Below are 23,819 nucleotides of genomic sequence, written 5' to 3'. Positions count from 1 at the left end.
CTTTTGTATTTCCATAGCTGTTGGCACCACTGTGGATGGCTTCTAGTAGCTTGCAGTGGATAGCCCAGTCACAGGGCGTGTCTGCCTCAGTGTGACTGACCCATCCCTGTTGGTGGTGCCTACAGATACAGTTTTAGAGTGTTTCTTCTTCCTGTCTAGATGGATTCGAAGATTGTGGTCCAGACTGTGACAACGGGAAGGTCACGCTTTCTTGGACATCCCTGGCCAGGATAACCTGCCCCTGCTCACTCGCTTGGAAAAGCACGCGTTCAGCGAGAATGTCTTCAGCCGGTAAGCAGCGCCCTTACCCTGCCAGCCTTCTTTCTGCTGCTATGACAGGCTCCAGGGGACTCATGGGTAAGGTGGGTTACAGTGGTCTCCAGGACACCTCCATTCTGTCTCTGCAGAGTCCCATCTTACTGGGCTTTCCCTGTTGGTCTTTTGTTGTTGTTGTTGTTATTGTGGTAGAGCTGGGGATCGAATCTAGAGCCGGTGTTTGCTGCACAGGCTCCTTCTCACTGAGCTGCTGCTCCAGCCCTGCTTGTTGCTCCTGCCAGCCAGACAAGGGAGGAAGTGGTGCGGAGCATGCTGCCCCCTGAGCACCGTAGGGCGCAGCACACCATGCCTAGACTGTGTGCTGCCACGTTCCTTGTCACCCTACCCTGCCTGCCTTTCTCCACTGTCACTCCATGGCAGCACTGACCTGTCTGTGTTGCTTTCAGCTATGAACTTGGTTTGCTTTCTTGAAGAAAGCGGGAACTCAGGCTGTCCAAGCACACACACACACACACACACACACACACACACGCACGCACGCACGCACGCACGCACGCACACACGCACACACGCACGCACCGCCTGCACACATTCATTCCTGTCCTTCCTGTCTGTCCATTGGCTCTGCCCTTGGCCTCATCACTTCCCACCCTCTGTCCCCAACTATTCAGGAATGCCTTTGTCCCTGACTGTCCATCTGGCACAGCTGGTCCTTTCGGTCCCTCATTTCTTACCCTTTCCGTCTTCCCTGGCTGCACCACTTTCAAGAGAGCCAAGGGCCCCTCAGGTTGTCCCTGTCATCTATTTGGTTGACCTTAGAGGTGACGTTTAGGTCAAGCTTGGGCCCACCCTTTACATCGTAGGTCACAGAACTGGGAGAGCATCCTCCCATTTTAGAAGCAGGGAGATGTGGTCCTCATCTTTCATCTACGTGTGATTGACAGCTTGCTTGCCTCATCTCTCCTGGCTAGTGCTTTCATGCCGTGTGAACACAGTGTTTGCATGGGATGTGGTGGCTCACATTTCACCTCAGTACTTGAGGCTGAAACAGAACAGTATCAACTCTAAGGATAGTTTGGACTGCTTACAAGAACCTGTCTGGAGAACAGCATAAAGAACAGTATCAACTCTAAGGATAGTTTGGACTGTTTACAAGAACCTGTCTCAAGACCAACATAAAGAAATGTTTGCCTGTCGGGGCCATAGCTGTTCTCTGCTGGGGTTTACATTTGGGGTTCCAGTCCACCTGGAGTCATGGCTATTGTCTGGACAGTGTGTGAGGTGGGGCACTGTCTTCTCGATGTCCTGTGATGCCTTCAAGGAGTCTGGCTTATCCGTCACTGCACTGCAGTCACATAGGCATGACATCACACACTGCTTTTAAGATTGCCTTGTTTTTCTCGCTGTCTCACCCCACACGTGCTTTGCAGGGGCTCAGCAGTCCCTAGAAACAAGAAAAACTAGTCTATGAGACTCCTGTTGGCAGCTCCCATCTGCCAGTCAGTCACTGAAGAAGGAGGTTCTTCCAGGCCTCCTGTTTGTGTTTTAAGTTTTTCTTCACTTTATATATGTGCTCATGTGTGTGTAACACACACGTGTGCACACCAACACGTGGGCACACACACTAATGCAACTATGAAGCTACAGAGCATATTTTCCTGTTGCAGAGTCCTGACTCTTGTCAGGTTTTTTTTTTAATATATAAATTATTTTTATTTACTTTTGTTTTATGTACATTGATGTTTTGCCTGCATGTATATCTGTGTGAGGGTGTCCAGTCTCCAGGAACTGGAGCTATAGACAGTAGTATCTGCCATGTGGGTGCTGGGAATTAAACACAGGTCCATCTGGAAGAGCAGTCAGTGCTCTTAACCACCGAGCCGTCTCCCCAGCCCCTCTGGTCAGGTTAATTCTAAGTGTGTGGGCTTGATCTTGTTGTTGTCCTTTATTAACTTTTTTGAGACAGACTTTCTGTATAACCTGGAAGCCTCTCTCTCTGTCAGGGATTGCATCACAGGTGGTAGAAGAGAATGAAATAAATTGTTTCCTTTTTGATGCTATGCTGATTCTAACTTCACTGCATTGCTATGGAATCCCTTGGTTTTGGTTTTCTGTGTATTGCCCTAGTGTCTGTGAAAATGAGGTTTTGGTTTTTCTTTCCTTACTTTACATTTTAAGTAGAAAGTTTGTGTTTATAGCTCACTAAAAGATGTTTTTTTAAATTAAACATGGTGCAGAGGAAGAGGAGAGAGAGAGAGAGAGAGAGAGAGAGAGAGAGAGAGAGAGAGAGAGAGAGAGAGAGAGAGAGAGAGAGAGAGATTCAGAAGCAGCAGGAGAATTCTCATGTGCCCTCTGCTTCAGTCCCTCTGTCCGTGCTCTGCCCTGCAGGCCCCTGTCTGCTCCTCAGCTTCACGCTAACCCTGACCCTACAAGTAGCTGAAGGCACGCTGCTTTGCTCTCAGTTGCTTCAGTTGCAGTTTCCTCAGAACAAAGACCCTCCTCTTTGTCACTCCTGGAATCAGTGTGCTCGTGACACGTGGGGAATGCAGCTGGTACTGTATTGTCTGTTGTCTATTTAGGTGTTTTTGTTTTGTTTCTTGAGGTAGTGTTTCACTGTGTAGCCCCTAGCAAGCCTGGAAGTCACTATGTAGAGTAGGCTGGCCTCTAATGCTTAGAGATCATCTGATACTGCCTCCCGAGTGCTGAGGTTAGGGGTGCCACCTTGCCCAGCTAACACTGTCATCTAATATACAGGCTTTAATAACCCGGCACTAGCCGTCCCGATGATGCCTGGGTATTGCTTTTCCTGTCCAGGCTGTAGCTCAGCTCTGTGTGCTCCATTTAAACCCTGTACTCTCCTGTAGTGCCCACTCGTTTCCAAGTGTCTCACCATTCTCTACTGCCGCTGTGGCTGACTTTCTCCTTTCTTCTTTTGAAACCCAACGCATGACGATCATCCTGCCTCTGCCTCACAGACTGGAAGCTGCTGGGCCTGCTGGTTTTAACATTTGTTTTATAAATTCATCTTGATTGACAGTCTGTCCGATCATAGTGAGGTCTGAATTCTATAGTGTGCTGCTTTGATTTTTTTTCTGAGATTTCCAGTGGGTTTTTGTTTATTTGTTTTGTTTTTGCTTTCCTACTAAAAATCTCCCCTAAAACCTTCTTTAAAATTTCTTGCATTGTGGGACTCCTTTTCTGATCTGGGGATCCGGATTCCTCTCCTGGCCTCTGCAGGCACCAGGCACACACATGGTGCACCTACATTCATGCAGGCACAACATGTATACACATGGAATGAAAAAGAAATCTTTAAAAGTGTCTTGCATTGTGAAGTGCGATCCGTAGAAAGTGGGATAACACATAGATACAGAGTCTAAAGCATTTCTGTGAAGCCAGTGCCTGTGCAGTCATGGCCTCGGGTGAAGCAGTTACCTGTAGCGGGCATCCCAGAGCCCCCCCTGTCCCTCAATTGTTCCCACCTCACCAAGTGCTTATCACTAATCTTGATTTTCATGTGAAGCACATTCTTAATCTTCTGCCAAGTTTTAGCCCCAAGTATCTACCTTAAAATTTTTTATTTTTTTCTAAATTTGATTATATGAAATTATGTAGGTGATGTGGCTTTGGGGCTTGGTGTTGAGCGTGGGCATGCCCCTTTTGAAGCCCTCCTTGAAGTAAACTGGCCTTTGCCTGTTGACAGGTTGGGGAGGTTTCAGGTGTCCGGCTCTTAGGCAGCAGTTTCTCTATGGCTGCTGTGTGTGGAGGGCTAAGGAGAGGGGTGTCCCCTCCTTGAGTGGAGGGCTAAGGAGAGGGGTGTCCCCTCCTTGAGCGGAGGGCTAAGGAGAGGGGTGTCCCCTCCTTGAGTGGAGGGCTAAGGAGAGGGGTGTCCCTTCCTTGAGTGGAGGGCTAAGGACAGGGGTGTCCCCTCCTTGAGTGGAGGGTAAGGACAGGGGTGTCCCCTCCTTGAGTGGAGGGTAAGGACAGGGGTGTCCCCTCCTTGAGTAGAGGGTAAGGACAGGGGTGTCCCCTCCTTGAGTGGAGGGCTAAGGACAGGGGTGTCCCCTCCTTGAGTGGAGGGTAAGGACAGGGGTGTCCCCTCCTTGAGCGGCCGTTGCTGTCTTTCAGACTGCTAACCTGGCCCCATGGCTGCCTGTGCCTCACGCTTCACCTGCAGTTGGTGATGTCAGGTTTCCCCTGGAGCAGCCTGCTGGTGTGGCCGTGCCTCACAAGCCCATGTCTCACAACGCAGAGCTCTTCATCTGACCTTTTCTGACACCACTGGCCTGTAGACTCCTTTATGGATTTGAAATCCAGCACATCAGCTCCTGACAAAATAAAGCCAAACATAGCACCAGTTGGTCAATTTGGAGGGCCTTGCCCTCTCTGTAATATTGAGAATCCAATTTATAAACATGGCCTGCCTTTCTACTTATGTAGGTTTTCTTTTATGTCCTAATAAAAACCTGTTTAAGAAAGAGAAATCTATACTGGGCTTTTTTTTGTTGTTGTTTTCTTCCTTTGGTAACATCCGCATTTTTATATTGTACAGTTTGTTTTTAGTCAGTCAGCTTTTTTCATTGTGACAAAATGCTTGAGAAGAATCGATGCAAAGATAAGATGCATTTGTGGTTTCAGTAGCTTCCCCAGTCAGTCGACCCCACTGACAGAAAATGATGGAGCACGCATTGGGATGGCACTGCACAAGTCATGGTAGTCAGGCAGGAAAGGAAGGAAACCAGCCTTGTCCCTAAGGCTTAACTTCCTGCCACTAGGCCTTGCCTTCTAAGGCTTCCACTGCTAAGAGCACCCCAGGCGGATGGCCACACACCAGTCACTTGGACTCTTGGGGATAGCTGACACACAATCCCTGACCCTCCTGACTAATGTGTTGGTACCTCTTTCAGTTGTGTTTGTTTGTTTGTGTGGTTCACTCACAAATGAACATAAGGCATATTTGCACTCTCTCTTTAGAGCATATTTATTCTGAGCTAAGGTGTCACGTATCCCAGGATAGCCTTAGAGTCACTGTGCAGTTTGCTGAGCGAACACTGCTGGCTGAACTACCCATCCCATTGTCATCAGGTGTCCCTAATGCCCTTGATGAGTTTTCTGTTGACCATTCACAACACATTGTGCCACTTTCAGATACTTAAAACAATTTCCAAATAAATATGTTTCTGTTATCCCTGCTTTCATTTATTTTGTGGTCAGTGATATCTTTTTTAAAGGTTTTCTGGCTTATTTATGTTTCAAATTGTGTTTTGTCTTGAAAGAATGTTGCATGCCAGCATTTTGGGGGAGAATATCTTAAACCATTTGTAGCAATTGGGTTAAGTTGGCTGCAGGCATTTTCCAGGTCTTCTGTGTTATTTATTTACTTCCTGCAATAAATTGAATTGTTGGTGTGAGTAAGTGCGGGTGGGGGGGGTGTGCTTGAATGCCAGAGTTCCCTTATTGAGATCAGAGGACAGCTTGCTTGCGGGAGTGGGCTCTCTCTTTCTCATAGGACTCCAGTGACAAGTCCTGGTGACAAGTACCTTCACTGCTGAGCCATCAGCTGCTCCCTGAGCCATCCGCTACCCCTTACCTTCACCTCTGAGCTGTCTGCAGCCCCTTACCTTGACCTCTGAGTCATCGCAGCTGTCTTCACCTCTGAGCCGTCTGCTGCCCTTCCTTCCCGCGTGCCTGTGTGGGTAGTTACTGAGAGAACAGTGCTCACGTGCTCAGCTATGTTGTTACCCATTTCCTCATCCTTTTGCGAGTTCTAATGGTGGGAGTGTACCCTGCTAGCCACCACTGCCACCGCCGCTTCCTCCTCCTCCTCCTCCTCCTCCTCCTCCTCCTCCTCCTCCTCCTCCTCCTTATTTATTAAGTTGGCTCTTTTATTTGTTGCATAGTATCTCCATCCCTTTTTCTGAAGCTCACTTTGTCTGATAGGCATGCTTTTTTTTTATTTTTGTGCAGTGTTTACTTATGTATACTTGAACCTGTAACTTTCAAAATCCCAACTGTATTTACTGTGAAAGATGAATGAACACATCTTGCTTTTGGCACAGTTCACCCATCTCTGCTTCATAATCTGCTCATATGAATCCACCCAGTGGTCCTCAGGCCCCCTGTGTCCCAGAATAGCTTTGAATGCAGCCTATCATGTTCATAGACAGCGCCGTCTCCCAGCGTCGGAAGGCTGACCCCTCACCAGTCAACTGACATTGATGCTGCCGCCAGTGTGGCTGGTTAGACCCATTCGTCTCACCGTTTGCTTTCAGCTTATCATAACTATTCCTATCCCTCTGGTGCTAAGCACCTACTGCTCCATCTCACTGAGTACTTGGCTGGGCCGCTGGCCAGTCCAGTCTTTGCAGAGGCTGTGTCCTTCCTCGTCTTCCTCGTCTTGTTAGCCTTGCTGACTGAGAAGGTTCTGAGGCCTGTGCTCTGGCTGGGTGAATCCCGTGTTCCCCCAGGGCATACCCATGGACAGCAGCAGGTTTTCCAAAGCTCTAACACAGGGCGGCTGTCTGCCTGTGGTCCTTTCCATCTGTCCACACTGGTGGACTGTCCTGCTCTGGGGTCTCTCTTGTCCCTTTCTTCTCTATCCTTGGGAGGGCAGGTCCCTTGTGCCCACTTGAGGCTGGCTGCAGATTTGTCCATCCATTCTGTGACCAGAGCAGCAGATTGGGATCTTAGTTCTTTAATTTCCCTGGGGAGGCTGGTGTGAATGAGGTAATAAGTTTCTTTCTCCATAGTGTCTGTTTCGACTTCTCCAAGCTTCCTGGCTGCCAAATCGCAACCTTTTATCCCCAGGGTATTATCTGTCTCTCTGGGCAGGCTTGTGTTGACATATTTCTTCTGTGCTGTGCTGGGCCAGAGGACTTCACTCTGAATCCTCAATTTGTAGTCTTCTTTTCTTGAAAACCAGAGTAGGTGAGTCCACTCCTGTGCACAGTGAGGCCTTCGGCCCTAGGGCATCTGTTGGTTCTGACATTGTTGTCTGGTTGCCTTTGTCTGCAACAGCTCCCTGTGTCCATTTGTGCAACCATGCTCACCTGGAGCATTCATGGTGTCCTGTTATGCAGCCATCACTACTGGAGCGTGAACGTCTGTCACCCAACAAGTTCCTGTGTCTGCTCTTCATGGTCAGGCCTTCCCTCCCCTGATCCCTGGGTCCCCACAGCCACTGGCCTGGTTCCCAGTGTTTTCTTATTTTATTTCATTAGAACTAGGGGAACAGAATAGGAATCACTTTGTTTTTGGTCAGTACTTTGACACCTTCTCTGGACACTCTATGTTTTGCACGTGTGTTCCCAGAAAATGGACCAGATGTTCTTCCATGAATGATGCTTGCATACCTGTTTCGCAGCCTGTGTGTGTGTGTGTGTGTGTGTGTGTGTGTGTGTGTGTGTGTGTGTGTTTCTTCATTCCGTTTGGCTAGACCCCTAGAAGTGAAGTTGGATGGTGAGTGTTTATCTGGCTTTCAGAGACACCAACAGTGTTTGCAGCTCCTTATGCTCGAGTCCTCATTGGTATCTGGATTATCATCATAGTTTAAGTGCTAGCTGTTGTAGTGTTATCTTACTGTAGGTCTTTTTGTGTGTGTGTAACTGTGTCTTGTCTTTTAGCTTTTGATTTTGAGATAAGTAGGTTTGTAGAAGAGTTGCAGGTGTATTATAGCGTAAGGGTTAATTTTGATGGGTCACCTTGGCAGATGCTGGAGTCACCTAGGAGATAACCCTCTGGGCACATCTGTGAAGGACTTCCTAGACTGGGTTGTTTAGCTGAGGAGGGAAGGCCCATCCTAAATGTGTGCACCTGTGGGCCGAGGTCCCAGACTGCATAAAAAGGAGACAGTGAGCTGAGCACCAGCATTCATCTCTCTCTGCTTCCTGACTGTGGATGTCATGTGACCAGCTGCTTCACACTGCTGCCGCCAAGACTTTCTGGCCATACTGCCTCTTTCTTCCAACTGTGGGCCAAAAGAAGCTTTGCCTGCTTCTTTTGCTTCTGTCATATGTTTGATGACAGCAATGGGAAAAGTAACTAGTGTACATAAAGAGTCATGACGTTTGTCCAGCTCCTTCTGGTGCAGTGGCCCTCAGACAGAGGGAGTCTGCCCCCCAGGGGACCTTCAAAGATATCTCAGAGACATTTCTGGCTGTCACATCTTGGGGTGGGGGGTCAGGCAATGCTACTGACACCTAGTGGATATAATCAGGGCTGCTTCTAAGTACCCTGTGATGCACAGGACTGTCCCACAACAAAGAATTGTCAGCTCCCAGATGTAGTTGTGCTGAAGGCAAGAAACCCTGCTCTGATGTTTTTGTCAAACATGAACCTGTGTGCTTGTGCGTAGCAAAGAGAGATCGCTTAGCCATCAGCCACAGCCGTGCTCCAGGCTGGCTCGTTAAGCGCAGACAGGCACCATGGCTTTCCACGGCAGTCTCTTCCTGCGCCACACTGCTACCCACACCATCCGTTAGTTGTTGTGTCTCATTAGTCTCTTCAGTCCTGGTCTAGCCTTGTCTTCATGACCTTGATGATTCTTGAAGAAGCCTCAAAATATACAAACTGTAAAAGAAACAAGAACAGTGACTAAGACAGTATACCATACAATTTAGTATGATGTCCACTACACATACCATGCAGTTCACCACTGTATTATCATAGCCCAGACAGTAGAGTTTACCAGTGTAGTGTCATTAGACTTACCATACAGTTTACAACTTTCAAATTTCATGTTGATAGATTTTAATGTATTTGCAGAATTGTGTAGCATTCTGCAAAGAATTTTGAGGTTTTCTTACTACCTCCAAGAGAAACTCTGTTGCCATGAGCAGTTTCTGCTCAAGTGACCTCAGCCTGCTTCCCTAAGCAGCCATTAACCTATTTTCTCTTTCCACCGTGCGTAGCGGCTATCACCCTGTGGTTGTGGGCTCTTGTGGCTTCTTCACTCAGCTCCTTCCCAAGGTTCATCCATGCTGTAGAACGCAGCAGCTCTTATTCTGTTGACCTCCTTGGCTACTGATAATTATTGGGGTTGCTCTCAGCTTTTTCTCTTCTGTTTGAATAACGTTGCTGCACTTGTTTGCGAACACAGTTTCAAAGCTAGGTCTGTGTGTCTTTTGTCAGGTATTTCCCTCAGTCTGTGGTTTGGCTCTCCCACCTTGCTTAATAGTGTGATTTTGGGAAAGAGTTTTTCATTTCAATGACATTTTAAAATTGTTTATTTTCTTTTATAGTTTGTATATTTTGAGGCTTCAGAAATATTGCCAACCAAAGCTCACATAGGCTTTTTTTCCCAGATTCATTTTCTTTTCAGGACTTTTTTTATGGCAAAGAGCTCAACATTAGCCTTCTAATGTGTTTTGCATTAATCTCTGTGCATGGTATGAGGTGAGAGTTAGGTTTATTTTTCTCCCAGTGTCTGTTCATTCCAGCATCACCTTTTGAAAAGGCTGTTTTTCCCCCGTTGACCTTTGTAAAAATTCATTGGTGATGCATGTGTGGTCCTATTTCTAGACTCCTACTGTGACTTTTATCTGTTTCTCCTTGTAGCTTTATTGATCTTTTTTACTCTGTGGCTTGCAGCTGTGTTATTTAGTACATAGACATTTAGGATTATTACATCTTCTTTGTAAGTTCACCCCTTTATCACTGTGAAATGACTTTATCCCTGGTATTGTTCTCTGTCTAAAATATATTTTGTCTGATATTGAGATGGCTACCCTAGCCCTCAACTCTTGTTAGTTTTTCACTTTAAATGTATTTGCATATGTATATTAGAGTGTGTTTCTTGTCAGCAGTATATAGTTGGATCCTTGTGTACTATAGAAGTCTTGGTGTTCTAGCTGTAATGTTTGAAGCATTTATGTTATTTGTACTCACTGGTGCTAAAGCTGACATCTTCCTGCTTGAGTTCAATTGTTATAACTCTTTTCTCCTTTGGGTCTTTATCTGCCTTTTCTTGGTTTAATGGAATTTTTATGAATTCAGTTTGTCTTACTAGTTTATTAGTCATAATTTTTTGTTTTGTTATTTTAGTGCCCATCTCAGGGTTTAACTTATTAGTGATATTTTTCTACTTCACAGTGTAATAAAATTACACTAGTATGCTCTCACTTTTGTTTCTTTGTGCTATTTTGCATTCCGTTTTACATATATGCATATACATACACGTATATATATGCGCTATGACTCCATTACCAGTCATAAATTCATTATCAGTTTTCTTAACAATTATTTTTCTTTCTTTTTCCCCCCCAGGCAGGGTTTCGCTGTGTAGTCCTGGCACTAGCTCTGTAGACCAGGCTGGCCTCAAAGTTAACAGAGATCCACCTGCCTCTGCCTTCCTAGTGGTGGGATTAAAGGCGTGCATCACCGCTGCCCAGCTAACAATTGTTTCTTAAAGAGATTTAAACAATGAGATAAATCTTTATATGTGGTCTTCATTTCTGGTGTTTTTTCATTCATTTATGTAGTTTGGATTTCTATGTAGTGTCATTTTCTTCCTGCCTGGAGGAGTTCTTTGATCATTTCTTATAATTCGATTTTTTAAAGGTTTAATAAAGCATTTACTTAGGACTGCTTGTGTTGAGTAGTTCATTTTGCCTTCCTGGGTTTGTAGGCCTGCTCGTTGGAAGGCCTCGTCCTGCTCTTGGGTTAACTTTAAGCCATCTTGTTTCTCCCTGGTGGCCGAGAGCCTACAGGATGTATCTTTTGGGCTGCCGTAACTAACAGTCATTTGTGTCTCCCATCTCTACAACCCCATGATGAGAGAGAGCTTCTTGTGATTGGTACGTGGCTGCGTGCCACCCGCTGCCTGTGACAGGCTTGCCCAGTCCCTGTGTGGCCCCTGGGCTGCAGGCTGACTCATTGCTGTCCTGCTGCCCCGGGTACAGTGACACCTTCCCTTTCCTTACATGGTCATGGTCGCCTCCTGGCCCTGACCCTTCAACTGTAGTTGTCGTGACCGAGCCATCTTAGAGAGTCAGTGCTCCCTCAAAACAGGTGTTGTGAGTCCCCCCTGTTGGAGAGTAATCATGTGGGAAGATGGGAGTAGGGACTGGCAGGCTCAGGGAAGTGCCTTAGTTGAAACAACTCCTCCCGACTTCTGTCTGTGTGGAGCCCTGGTGCTCAGACTGAAGGACCAGTGGGTTCTCTCTGGGTCTCTCCCTTGTGTTTATTGCTCACTCGCTCCTCCCTCCTCTCTCCCCCTCCCCCACTGACCAAAGGGTTTTCTTCCAAGTCTGTTTGGGCCTAAAGAACCAGCAAATGAAGGAGGATAAGGGCCTCGCTATGTCAAGTTTATCCCCACTGCCAGGGTGTGAGAGAAAGCCCCAGTTCCCGGAGGGCTTTGACTGGCACCTCTGAGGCCCCCTCCTTCTCCGAGCTCAGCACCTCCAGTGTGGTCCCCTTTAGTCAGCACCTGCCAGGTAATACCTGTGTGGACCTTCTGTCTCTGTAGTCAGATTGTTGCCAGAGGATTACTGGATATCTTCCGGGACGTCGGCTGCAGTGACCAGGACATCCTGGCGGTGATGGAGGTGGCATTCCGACTATCAGAAGATGCAGGTCTGTTCAGTTCTGTACCTTTTTTTTACTTGTACACGTCTTTAAAATTATACGCTGCAAGGACTAGCTACAATTTAAAGGCCTTCATATTAATCAGTGAGCTTTGGACAGTGTCTGACCGTGGATAGATTTTTGTCATGAAGAACAGACGTCTTACTTGAGAATGACTCAAATTGTCCTTATTTTTGGAACATCAGAGTGACTAATGTGACGAAGGCCATTTGCCCTGGCAGTTAGGCCTTTTGTATTCCTTGAGTTTTACCAGAGTGCCGGTTGCTAAGAAATGCCCAATCAGAAGCACTCCTCTGGATTAGGACAATCCAGTCATTAGTTTCTCTCACCTGTGATCTCTGTGGACTGATGTTTCCCTGTTCTCCCTGCCTCCCTGTGATTGCTATTCCGCAGCAGCCCAGCAGATGCTCTGGCGTTCCCGTCTCCCCACCCCCGCCACACAGGAAAGATGAGGAGGATGAATGAGTGGTGGGCTTGTCGGTCCTGACAGCTGCCCTGCAGCCCCCCTTCCCTGCACTCATAATGGATGGCGAGATGCTTCAGAAAGTTCCAGAAATCTGAGGCCTTAGAATTTGATCATTTCAGCCGAAGATAGAAAAAGAAGCCTTCCATATAGCTCTCATGTTAGTTTAAAATATTCATATGGATGTGACATGGCGCTTTTAAAAAGGCCCAAGTGGATGTTTTGAGGCTTTGACTGGAATCTCTCTGTAAATGAATCACCATTTGCAGTGCTGCGGCAATTATATATTTGTGTTAAATTTAATGTGGTGTACTGGAGCTCCAGCGCTCTTTTGTTTAATGCTTTGCCTTAGAAATAATTGGGATGCGTGGATTGTGGAGGAGTGCATTTGTGAAAGAATTATTTATAATGTATACATCCCGGCTGGAATTTAAATAAGCACAACCCATAGGTCTAAGAGCGAAGCCATTAGCTGTAATGGCTTTTGGTCGCTGGCCCAGCGTGCAGACTTCTTGGTCCTTTCTCCATTTGTATATGGCTTGTTATAATAGAGTTGTCATCCTCTCTTCCTTTTATGTTTTTATATTGCTGTGTGGCTTACTAGCTTTTTAAGCCTGTCTGTAGCATAAATACTCTAAATGGGAAATGATTTTTAAACTGCATTTGTCTAATTTTCTTGATGAAGTATTTTAGTAAGAAAAGCTAGAAACCATTAGTATACACCATGTCAGATGCTTGGCTGCTTCTTATGTAACTCCCTGTCCCATTGCTGCAGAGCCCACGGTGCGGACTGAGCTGATGGAGCAAATCCCTCCCCTCGTCGCTTTCTTACAAGAAAGCAGGTTGGATTTCCCATTGGTGGTCTCCCAGGACCTCGTGCCTGTGATAGCACGGTACCTCGAGGATGCAGACAAGCAGGTGCGAACACGCCCACCTCAAGGTCTCATCCACAGGCTCTCCATTCACCCACAGCTCAGGGAAAGCCTGGGTAGAGCTTACTGCATGAAACAGACCCCTCTCATCTCATGGGAGAACACAGGCTGCAGGCCTTCTTCCTGAAGAGGGTCTCTCCAACTTTTCATTGTGGATGTGTTCCCACACGCCAACGGTCAGAACGGGAAGGTGGGGTTCGTGAGGCTCTACTGCTCCAACCATCATTAACCCTTGACCCGTTGTCTCCCGTTTATCCTACCCACACAGACCGTGACACAAAGGAAAGTGGTTCCCAACAGCACATTCTTCCCCCGTCCACACTCTAGCATGGCGCTCTAAGAGATAAAGAGCTGAGGGCATAGCTCAGTGGTAGACGCTTGCCTAGGGTACACAGTGTCCTGCATTTAGTCCTCAGTGTGGCAAAAATACATAGAGAGAAAGAAAGACGTGCCAACATTTGAAAACTTATCACTACTTATTGGACCCCGTCTGCTCTGCCACTTAGACTGTCCCCCTTTCCATCAGGGTGTGCTCTGGCTGGATCTCTGTTTTTGAGGCAAACTGGCCTTCCACTTGCTATGTAGTCGATACTGACTTTGAGCTCTGGGTCCTCCTGCCTCAGCATCTTGGATGCTGAGTTATGGACCAGCACTGTCATACCTAGCAAGAGATGTGACTTTTCCAGATGACCCATTTGGGTATGAACACAAACAAGGTCGGCACATGGATTTGCTTCAGTCTCAGAAGCTTGTGAGAGAGAGCTATGAGAGAGAGAGCTGTGTCTCTCTCCCTTCTCTCCTCTCTGTGTGTTAACTAAAGAATCCAGGATGTCTGCCCTGTTGGCTCCTGTGCTGGGTGGACAGTTGCATCTCTAGTATTAAGATTCTCTCCTTTTCTAGAAACTGGGCACTGAGTCTAGAGGTTGGTTTTCTGTTTCCACAAGGGCGCTTCCGAGCTGGGAGAGCTCCCTTCTGTGTCAAGTCAGGAAGGGAGGAGCTCTGGGCGCATCTGTCTGATGCTGAACCTGACTCCTGAGTGGGTACCATCTGAACTGTATGCGAAGGTGCCCATCCACTTGGAGCAGCCAAGGGCAGTCCTCATGGAGAACACTCTCCTTGGAGTCTGCGTGGCTTGACACTTGAATTCTGTCTTTCATTAATGCTTAGAAGTCTCTAGTGAAGAGCCTTCCTACTAGCTGTTTGAGAATGCTTACTACATAGGAATGCAACATTAGTTCTTTATTTTCTTCCTTTATTTACTGGTTTCCAGGAGAATTAGTTGGCTCTGTCATGGGTTGGCTGTCAGAGTTACTGAGACCAGCTAGGCTTTAATGTGATGCCTGTGTCCCAGTCATCGTGGTAATTGCTTTTTTTTTTTTTCGATAATTGAGTTGTTTTCCGTTCTGGCTTGTGGGAGCTATTATTCTAGAATCTTCCTGACAGGTCTAGTGGGCTTTGACAGTTTAGTTGGAACTGACTGCTTCTTCACAGGGCCCGTCTTTACTGGGGAGATGTTGAGAAACCAGAACATGGGTGCCAGGGTGCTCCTGACTGTGAGCTCAGTCACTGCTTCTAGTGATAACAGTTTTTAAAAATAAAATACCTCCCTGGTTTATTAGTGTACCCAATTCATATCAAGGGTGGCGAGGCTTTCTCTTTATTTTCCTATTTTAGCTTCTTTTTTACGTTGCACAGTGTAAGTCTCATGTGGTAGTTGACATGAGTGTTTGTGTTTCACCCACATCACAGCGTTGTGTGTGTGTGTGTGCACGAGCGTGTGTGTGTGTGCGAGCATGTGTCTGTGTGCGAGCGTGTGTCTGTGTGCGTGTGTGTGCACGCGTGTTCTTGCTTGGCGTGCACTCATCAATGAATGAGCTGCATCTTCACCCTTGTTTTACTTTTTTCAGTTGTTATTTATGCCCGTGTTCTTTGTAGATACATGCATATATTCCCAGATACAATCTGTTGAGTCCATATACTTGTGCTTTTTTGCGACAAGGTCTCACCATGTTGCTCAGGCTTGAACTCCTGAGCTCCAAAGATCCTTCTGCCTCTATCTTCTGAGCAGCTGCTGTCCTGTGGCTGAACACATCTTTATCCTCACTAGTAGCAGAAACTTCTACAGTTTGACTCAGATACAATGAAAGTGTCCACCCAGTTCCCAAACTACAGTGTCTTGTGTTTAGAGAGGTCTGATTTTGCTTGCTTGCTTGCTTGCTTGTTTTCTTCCTTCCTTCCTTCCTTCCTTCCTTCCTTCCTTCCTTCCTTCCGGCCCCCTCTCTTCTGGGGCTGCTTCCTCCAGCGGCATCCGTCTTAACCACTCTCCAGACAGTGAGCGCCCTGTGTCCTGCGCCCTGGCCTTTCTCAGGTGGCTGTGCCTCCTTCTGTTTCCCTCATGTCATGTGCCCTGTGCTTGGGAAAGTTACTCAGTGTGAGTCTTTCTCCAATTTCCTAGTGTCAGCCTCTGAGATTAGGGACTGCACATACATTGCTAGGCACTGGGGAGACTTCTGGTCTTTTGAGCCTATGACATTGTCGAAGGGGTCAGGGAGACTGTTCGGGGGCTGTCATGCAATGTGCTTATCACGCAAACCCGATGACCCAAGTTCAGTCTCTGGAACCCATGTAAAGAGGTTGGTGCAGTGGAGCACATCTTTAATTCCAGCATCGCAGGAGAGAGACACAAGAGTTACCCAGAAGCTCAAGAGCTAGCTGGCCTGGGGTGTGCAGCCCAGTGGCAGAAGCAGGAGGGGTTGCCTCTAAAACAGGGTTGGAAGAAAGAACCAACTCCTGAAAGTTCTTTGACACACATGCCATGGAATGCATGCACCCATGTGTATACACACACACACACACACACACACACACACACATACATACACAGAGTGAAGGAAGCCTCTGCCCCTTGTATTTGTATCTGTGTATTTCAGAGATGACTTTCTGTAAAGGGTGAAAGTGTTTTAATTTTTAATGACATACCATGTTTAGATTACCACTATTTTCAAGAAATGCTAAACATTTAGTTTGTGTTTTTTCTTGGTCTGATGTTTCTAAAAGAGACAGACAACCATTCTTAACTGTTACACAGTGTGACAGGACACAACGGAGTCTTCAGATAAGGAAAAAGCCGTCCTATTTCCACTTTCCTGCCGTGGGTATTTTGATTATCTTTGCATTTTCTCCCACACGAGTCTGATCATAACGCGGGGAGGCTTCCTCCATTCGTTCATTTGTTCTGACAGTTTCTGAGTGCCCATTATGAGCCGAGCCTGGTGTGTTGTGCCTGGGGATGAAGAGATGAACAGGACAGATTTCTGCCCTCAGCAAGCTCGTCTGAGGGCCGTAGACAGTCTCCTGTTTCTTCATCATCCCCCACTCATTTTAATTTTGTCATGGGTCCCATCTTCAGCACGGCATGTGTCTGAGTGCACTGTGAGCTGTGCAAGCACCCACAGTGTGAGCACCACGGTGTGAGCACCACGGTGTGAGCATCCACGGTGTGAGCACCACGGTGTGAGCATCCACGGTGTGAGCACCACGGTGTGAGCATCCACGGTGTGAGCACCCACGGTGTGAGCATCCACGGTGTGAGCACCCACGGTGTGAGCACCCACGGTGTGAGCATCCACGGTGTGAGCATCCACGGTGTGAGCACCCACGGTGTGAGCATCCACGGTGTGAGCACCCACGGTGTGAGCATCATCCCTTTTGTTCTTCTGCTGACTCTTCTTTCTCTTTTGATGAATTCTTGAAAATGAGAGACTGTCCAGGGGTTTGACTTTTCCCCGACCTCTGTTCCCAGCCTTTGAACGCACAGCCCCATCGCGTCTGACGGCATAGACCTCTGCTCTGCAGCGGTGCTCTCTCCCCCCCCTCAGATCCGTGTCCGTGTCCCTGCCTGTGGTAGGGTTCTTCCACTCTTGGCTGCTGGGCTCTGCCTGCGGGAGGCTGTCCTGTCATGCATTGATTGGTGCCATTGGAAATTAATTTATGGGCTCCAGTTGCAGCGGATGTGCAGTGCTGCCTGGCAATCCTTCCCTGTCCCTCAGCAGCTGCCTCTCCCATTGCCCCTGGCAGTTCCCTTAGACCTCTGCCATTCTCATCAGACCCCTCACCTTGTCCTGCCGTTCGCCAAGCAAGTGGCCTTGCCTTTTACATCACAGAGAAAATGGAGGCCTTCAATCTTCATCCCCTATTGCGGTGAGCAGAGCCACCACCTGAGATATTCAGTTCCCCTGAGCCACTGCCTGGGAACTCTGGAAACCCCCCCCTCACCTCCACATCCAGTCAGACCCAAGCCACATCTCCATTGTTTCCATCATAACCCCAAAGACACCCCCCCGCGCGCCCTTCTGTCCTCAGAACCAGAGCTATGAGAAGGTTGACTGCACTGGTCGAGTCTGGGGGCTGTGTCTTCCACCCCCACCCCCACCATTGACCTCACGAGGGCCTGCTCCTGCCAGTGCCCTTCTCTCCCCTCCCCTCCCCTCCCTTCCCTCTGCATCTAGTCAGGTGCTGACTCTTTGGAGGTGTGCAGTGTGCTGCTGGCAGTGCCCACAAGTCCTGGTCGGTCAGGGTTCCAGCAGGGGCATAGTGGTTTTGCCTCAGCCTGGGATAGGTACCTTATCTCACCCAGTCACAGCGTGAGGAGGGCGGCCTGCAGCCCTGGGGCAGCACCTAGATCCTGCAGTTGTGCTCACACACCTTGGGCTGCACTAGAGACGGTTGTTGTGTGCCAGGTCTGCTGTGGGTGTTTCCCGTAGTGTCCCGAGCCTGGGGAGGGAGACGCATGGCATTCATTCCATCATTCTTGTGTCACACAGGAGGAGGCTGAGGTGTGGGGAATGAGGCTGTGGCGGACATCAGACCTGGTTCCCGAGCCGCACCCGTCCGTCTGGGGATTGTCCAGGCTCTCCTGGGAGTCTCCTGCCTGTCGTCAAACCCGAGTCTTTCCCAGGAGGGCCCTCTGTGACCTAGGCCAGTGTCTGCTCCAAGTCCTCTGAGGTTCTGTGGAGCTGGGAAGCCTAACCTCTGTACTCGGCAGGCCTCACCCGTGCCTTCTGGCCCAGCTGACCGTCCTCAAAAGTAGTGATTTTGCTCTGCCTACTCTCAGCTTGTGTTGTCCCTGTGCCTCAGTTTCCCTCCTCTTTGCTTCCTGGCTTTCGACCCGTTTCCTACAGCCGCTCTCCTTGAAGGAGTGCCTGCTGCAGCCCCACCTGCTCCCTTCGCCTGGGCCTCTGTGCCTGGAAGCTGCTAGACAGGGGGCTGTTTGGCCTTGAACTCAGCTAATCAGCTCATTTGGAAGATTCAGGGCTCTTGTTTTAAAAACACTTTCAATTTTAAAATTATCTTGACAGATTTAATCACTTGAGAGAAGGACCATAAAATAAACACGCATCTCATCCCGCTCGCTTTATGTAACAAGTGTTTGTGGTTGTGCTTGGCGGCTCTTTGCTTTTGATTTTGAGGTCACAGCAGTGGTTCCAAGTGCTGTGTACCCCTCTCCTGCTGCAGAGTGCCACCAGCCTTTGCATGCGGGCTGTCACAGTCACCCCACTTGTGAGAGTGGCTCTGAGTGGAGTGTTAGCATATCACATAAACAGTGTGGGGGCTTTCTGGGCCGCAGTGGCTTGTTCCTCTGTGTTGTCGACCATTGAAGTAGTCAGCTGTTCACTGTGAGTGGCTACCACTGCATTTGTACCCCAGCCCCCACCCCAATCCCGGTCACCTGTTGGCAGCCTCTTTCCCGTCTCCCATCCATCCAGGCCCCATTTGTTACTGTTGCTACTTTGGGTTTTTGAGATTGGAACGGGATGCCTGTCAGCCCAGACAGTGTGAAGGAAAAAGGACCGAAGTGTCCCTTGATCCTCTCGGGCCCTAAGCTGGGATTCTGTACACACGCCTTCCTGTGCTCTGGTCACGGTGACTTTAGGGACAGCCACAGCCAGCGTCCTCTTGAGCACTATGCGTCCTCACGGTTGTTCTCAGCGCTTTGCATGCTGGGAGGCTTATGTCAGTTCTCTGTGATGGTTTGCGTGGTGGCCCCAGTGTGTACACAGAGGACCGCTGTGACCTTTACCCTCATTATTGCATCCAACCAGTCACCTGAGCTAGGCAGCACTGTACTGTTAGGTCGGGTTAGTGTAGGCGATCTTGTCCAGCTGGTGCTAATGTCATCACTCAGCACATTTGACATTGACCAGGCTGTTAGTAGGTGAAATACATGCAGCACATGCATTCTTGTTTGTTTGCTTGAGTTGAGATAGAGTCTCAGCTGTAGCCTGAGCTGGCCTGGAACTCACAGTTGCTTCACCCTACCGGGTGCTGGGATAACGGATATGAACTACTTCCTATCTTTTGTTTTAGTTTGGGGGTTTATTTGTTTGTTTGTGTGTTTTGTTGTTGTTGTGTATATGTGCGTGGGTTTTTTGTTTTGTTTTGTTTGAGATAGGGTTTCTCTGTGTAATAGCCCTGGCTGTCCTGGAACTTACTTTGTAGACCAGAGAGACCAGACTCTCCTGTACCTCCTCCTCTCTCTACTCTGCCTACCATTCCCTCCCTCCCTCCCTCCTTATAGGTATAGATATAGATATATAGATATGTAAATAAATAGTAGCCAGGGCAGTGTCAGCAGGCACCCTTGCTTAATTGCTTTCCTCAGGCATTGTCCTGCCTCTCTCTCTCTCTCCTGTCTGCGGGGCCAGGAGCTCCTTACCCATGCTTAGGTATCCTTGGACCCACCACAGGGTGCTACTCTGCTACCGTGATTCATACCAAAGCATGATCTTGTCATTTCTATGCTCTGACGCCCTTGCTGGCACTCACTGGTAGTTGCATTGGTCCCCCAGAGGTCATAGTGGCACAGTGACAGCCTTTCCTGGGCTCACCTCCCCTCACCCTCAGTCCATGTAGGTTTGTTTCCCTTGCTTTTGTCACCTGGAGCTTGCCACACCTCCTGATTTCATCTTCCTGTTCTTCAGAGCATGCTGCTCTATGAACCTGAAGTCCCTTTCCCATTGCTGTTGGTGCGTCAGTTTCCCAGGGAGACAAAGTGCCAGGAACTTGGTGGCTCAAAACCCTGGGCCTTTACCCTCACAGTTTGAGAGCTATGTGTTGTCAGGGTTGGGCCCCAGAGCTCTGAGGAGAACCTGCCCTTTCCTGTCCAGCTCCTGTGACTGTGACACTTGCTGCCTGCCCCTCTAAGGATTTCTTCACGTTTCCTCCTCTCTTCTTCCTCCTGTGAATACATACTTGTGATGATTGGCTGACCCCAGGGTCCTAGTCACACCTTCAAAGACCCCTTTTAGAGAGCGTTCGTGGCTGTCACTGTGCCACCACACCAGAGAACCCAGTTTCCAAGAGGAAAAGTTGCGCCGGGCGGTGGTGGCGCACGCCTTAATCCCAGCACTCAGAGGCAGAGGCAGGCGGATCTCTGTGATTCTAAGAACACCCTGGGCCGGGCGGTGGTGGCGCACGCCTTAATCCCAGCACTCAGAGGCAGAGGCAGGGGGATCTCTGTGATTCTAAGAACACCCTGGGCCGGGCAGTGGTGGCGCACGCCTTAATCCCAGCACTCAGAGGCAGAGGCAGGTGGATCTCTGTGATTCTAAGAACACCCTGGGCCGGGCGGTGGTGGCGCACGCCTTAATCCCAGCACTCAGAGGCAGAGGCAGGCGGATCTCTGTGATTCTAAGAACACCCTGGGCCGGGCGGTGGTGGCGCACGCCTTAATCCCAGCACTCAGAGGCAGAGGCAGGCGGATCTCTGTGATTCTAAGAACACCCTGGGCCGGGCGGTGGTGGCGCACGCCTTAATCCCAGCACTCAGAGGCAGAGGCAGGCGGATCTCTGTGATTCTAAGAACACCCTGGGCCGGGCGGTGGTGGCGCACGCCTTAATCCCAGCACTCAGAGGCAGAGGCAGGGGGATCTCTGTGATTCTAAGAACACCCTGGGCCGGGCGGTGGTGGCGCACGCCTTAATCCCAGCACTCAGAGGCAGAGGCAGGCGGATCTCTGTGATTCTAAGAACACCCTGGGCCGGGCGGTGGTGGCGCACGCCTTAATCCCAGCACTCAGAGGCAGAGGCAGGCGGATCTCTGTGATTCTAAGAACACCCTGGGCCGGGCGGTGGTGGCGCACGCCTTAATCCCAGCACTCAGAGGCAGAGGCAGGGGGATCTCTGTGATTCTAAGAACACCCTGGGCCGGGCGGTGGTGGCGCACGCCTTAATCCCAGCACTCAGAGGCAGAGGCAGGCGGATCTCTGTGATTCTAAGAACACCCTGGGCCGGGCGGTGGTGGCGCACGCCTTAATCCCAGCACTCAGAGGCAGAGGCAGGGGGATCTCTGTGATTCTAAGAACACCCTGGGCCGGGCGGTGGTGGCGCACGCCTTAATCCCAGCACTCAGAGGCAGAGGCAGGCGGATCTCTGTGATTCTAAGAACACCCTGGGCCGGGCGGTGGTGGCGCACGCCTTAATCCCAGCACTCAGAGGCAGAGGCAGGGGGATCTCTGTGATTCTAAGAACACCCTGGGCCGGGCGGTGGTGGCGCACGCCTTAATCCCAGCACTCAGAGGCAGAGGCAGGGGGATCTCTGTGATTCTAAGAACACCCTGGGCCGGGCGGTGGTGGCGCACGCCTTTAATCCCAGCACTCGGGAGGCAGAGGCAGGCGGGTCTCTGTGAGTTCGAGGCCATCCTGGTCTACAGAGTGAGTTCCAGGACAGCCTCCAAAACAATACAGAGAAACCCTGTCTCGAAAAACCAAAAAAAAAAAAAAAAAAAAAAAAAAAAAGAACACCCTGGTCTACAGAGTGAGTTCCAGGACAGCTAGGGCTATACAGAGAAACCTTGTCTCGAAAAACAAACAAACAAGCACCCCCCCAAAAAAAAAAACCAGGAAAGGTATGTTTTGGGATCCTGGGTTCAGAACTTTTACTCCATGGCCAGTTGGCTCTGTTGCTCTGGGACCTGTGTGAAGTAGAACATTGTATTGGGGAGTGTGCAGGAAGCAGTGAAGCTCAGCTCATGGTGGGCAGGAAGCAGAAAGAGAGCCCAGAAAAGGCCCAGCGGCCTGACTTTCTGCTGCCCCCTGACCCAAAGGTTCCCCCATCTCCCAGCATCACCACAGGCCAAGGACTGAACCCTTCAGCTCATAGACAAGATCCAAACTCTAACATTTTTGTGTTCCAGAGACTGACATAGAAATATCTTTGGACAGCACCAAGCTGTACTTGGTCCTGTCTTTGAACGCCTGTCTCCATGTCTCCTGTCTCCACTGTGACTGTCCAGTTTCTGCTGCCCTCTCTGTCTGACCATGTCCCCACTGCTCTGTGTATCCTTAGTGGTCACCTGTGAGCGTTCTGATTCCTTTCTAGTGCATTCCATGTGTACTTGGTGTCACCCCCCAAGTGAGTATTACCCGTCAACCTGCCCCAGAGTTGTTTCTTTGTCTCATGGCCTTCTCGTGTCCTTAGCTGCTGGCACATGCCTGCTCCTCAGTTAGTTTGACACCTGAGTCATCATAGCAAGACCCAGTCTTGTCACCATGCCAGGTAATATTGCTAGGGTATCCTCACCTTTCTTGATACGGCCAGGTAGCGGGGCCTCCCCCTCCCCGCTGCGCTCTGCCCCCGGCTCCTTGCTGGCCTTCCGGCCGCGCCTTTCACCCATGCAGTTCACTGGGAGCACTGGTCGGAGCGGTCTCTTTGAAGCCCAGCCCTCCTGCACTCGGGGCAGAAGCCCGGGTGTCATGTCGCCTGTGTGGCCCCAGACCTGGGGCTTACCCTCTTGTACCCTGCTATGGACTCATCATTGGCAACAATGTCTGTTCACTTCTGGGACCCATAGTGATTTTGCCCCCTTCCTTTCCTGACAGTGAACCTCATATTCACTGATCTCTCTGTAAATGGGAACCTCAGGTGCTTTCATTTCCCAAAGATATGCCTCTTTAGCTTCTTTGGTCCCTTTACACCCTGGTGTTGGCTCGCTCCATCCACAGGGACCAAGGACAAGAGGCATCTTTGGAGCGTTCTCTGCCGTGGCGGGGTTCTCGCAGACACTGCTCAGGTCTTCGGTGGCGGGTGGGCCAGGTTTGCACAGGAGCAGGGTAGGTGGTGGCTTCCATTCCGATACCCGTGCCTCCAGCGGGGCAGCTGTGCGCCCATCCAACAAGCCCTAACAGACTGAGATGCTCTGTGTCGTCCGCTTGTGCTAAGGATGTACTGAGAATGACAGCAATTCAGACGTGGGGCTTCCCTCCAGTTTCACCCTCTGGAAGACACATGACAATTATGAATCATACACAAAAAAACGTACAACAGGCGACTGGGGTTCCCTCGGGAAGTAGAGCGAAGGGTAGACCCAGAGGAAGATGTAGGGCCACTTGGGAGGGCACTGTTTCCATCCTGCCATTTTCCCTCCAGGTCAGAAAATCCAGCCAGGAAGTGCTGCTGGCTCTTCTGGAGCAAGATCTAATTTCCCAGTGTGACATCGAAGGCAAAGCGTGTCCTGTTCTGCTGGAGCGCTCTGGCCCTGACCGCCATGACGACCACAGAGCTGAGGTG

General features: G+C 49.4%; 1 protein-coding gene across 1 annotated transcript in view; it reads left to right on the top strand.

The window, feature by feature from the left end:
• Positions 1-23,819, top strand: part of LOC101836116 (serine/threonine-protein phosphatase 4 regulatory subunit 1-like) — a 66,194-nt gene that overhangs the window by 16,659 nt on the left and 25,716 nt on the right. The window contains 4 exon segments of the mRNA XM_021229760.2: positions 160-291; positions 11,741-11,847; positions 13,098-13,240; positions 23,679-23,816. Of these exon segments, the coding sequence (XP_021085419.2) occupies positions 11,814-11,847; positions 13,098-13,240; positions 23,679-23,816 (315 nt within the window). The 5' untranslated portion in view covers positions 160-291; positions 11,741-11,813.

This window comes from Mesocricetus auratus, unplaced genomic scaffold, assembly GCF_017639785.1.
Source record: "Mesocricetus auratus isolate SY011 unplaced genomic scaffold, BCM_Maur_2.0 Super-Scaffold_100028, whole genome shotgun sequence".
NCBI lineage: Eukaryota > Metazoa > Chordata > Mammalia > Rodentia > Cricetidae > Mesocricetus > Mesocricetus auratus.
This window is presented reverse-complemented; position numbering and strand designations above follow the sequence as displayed.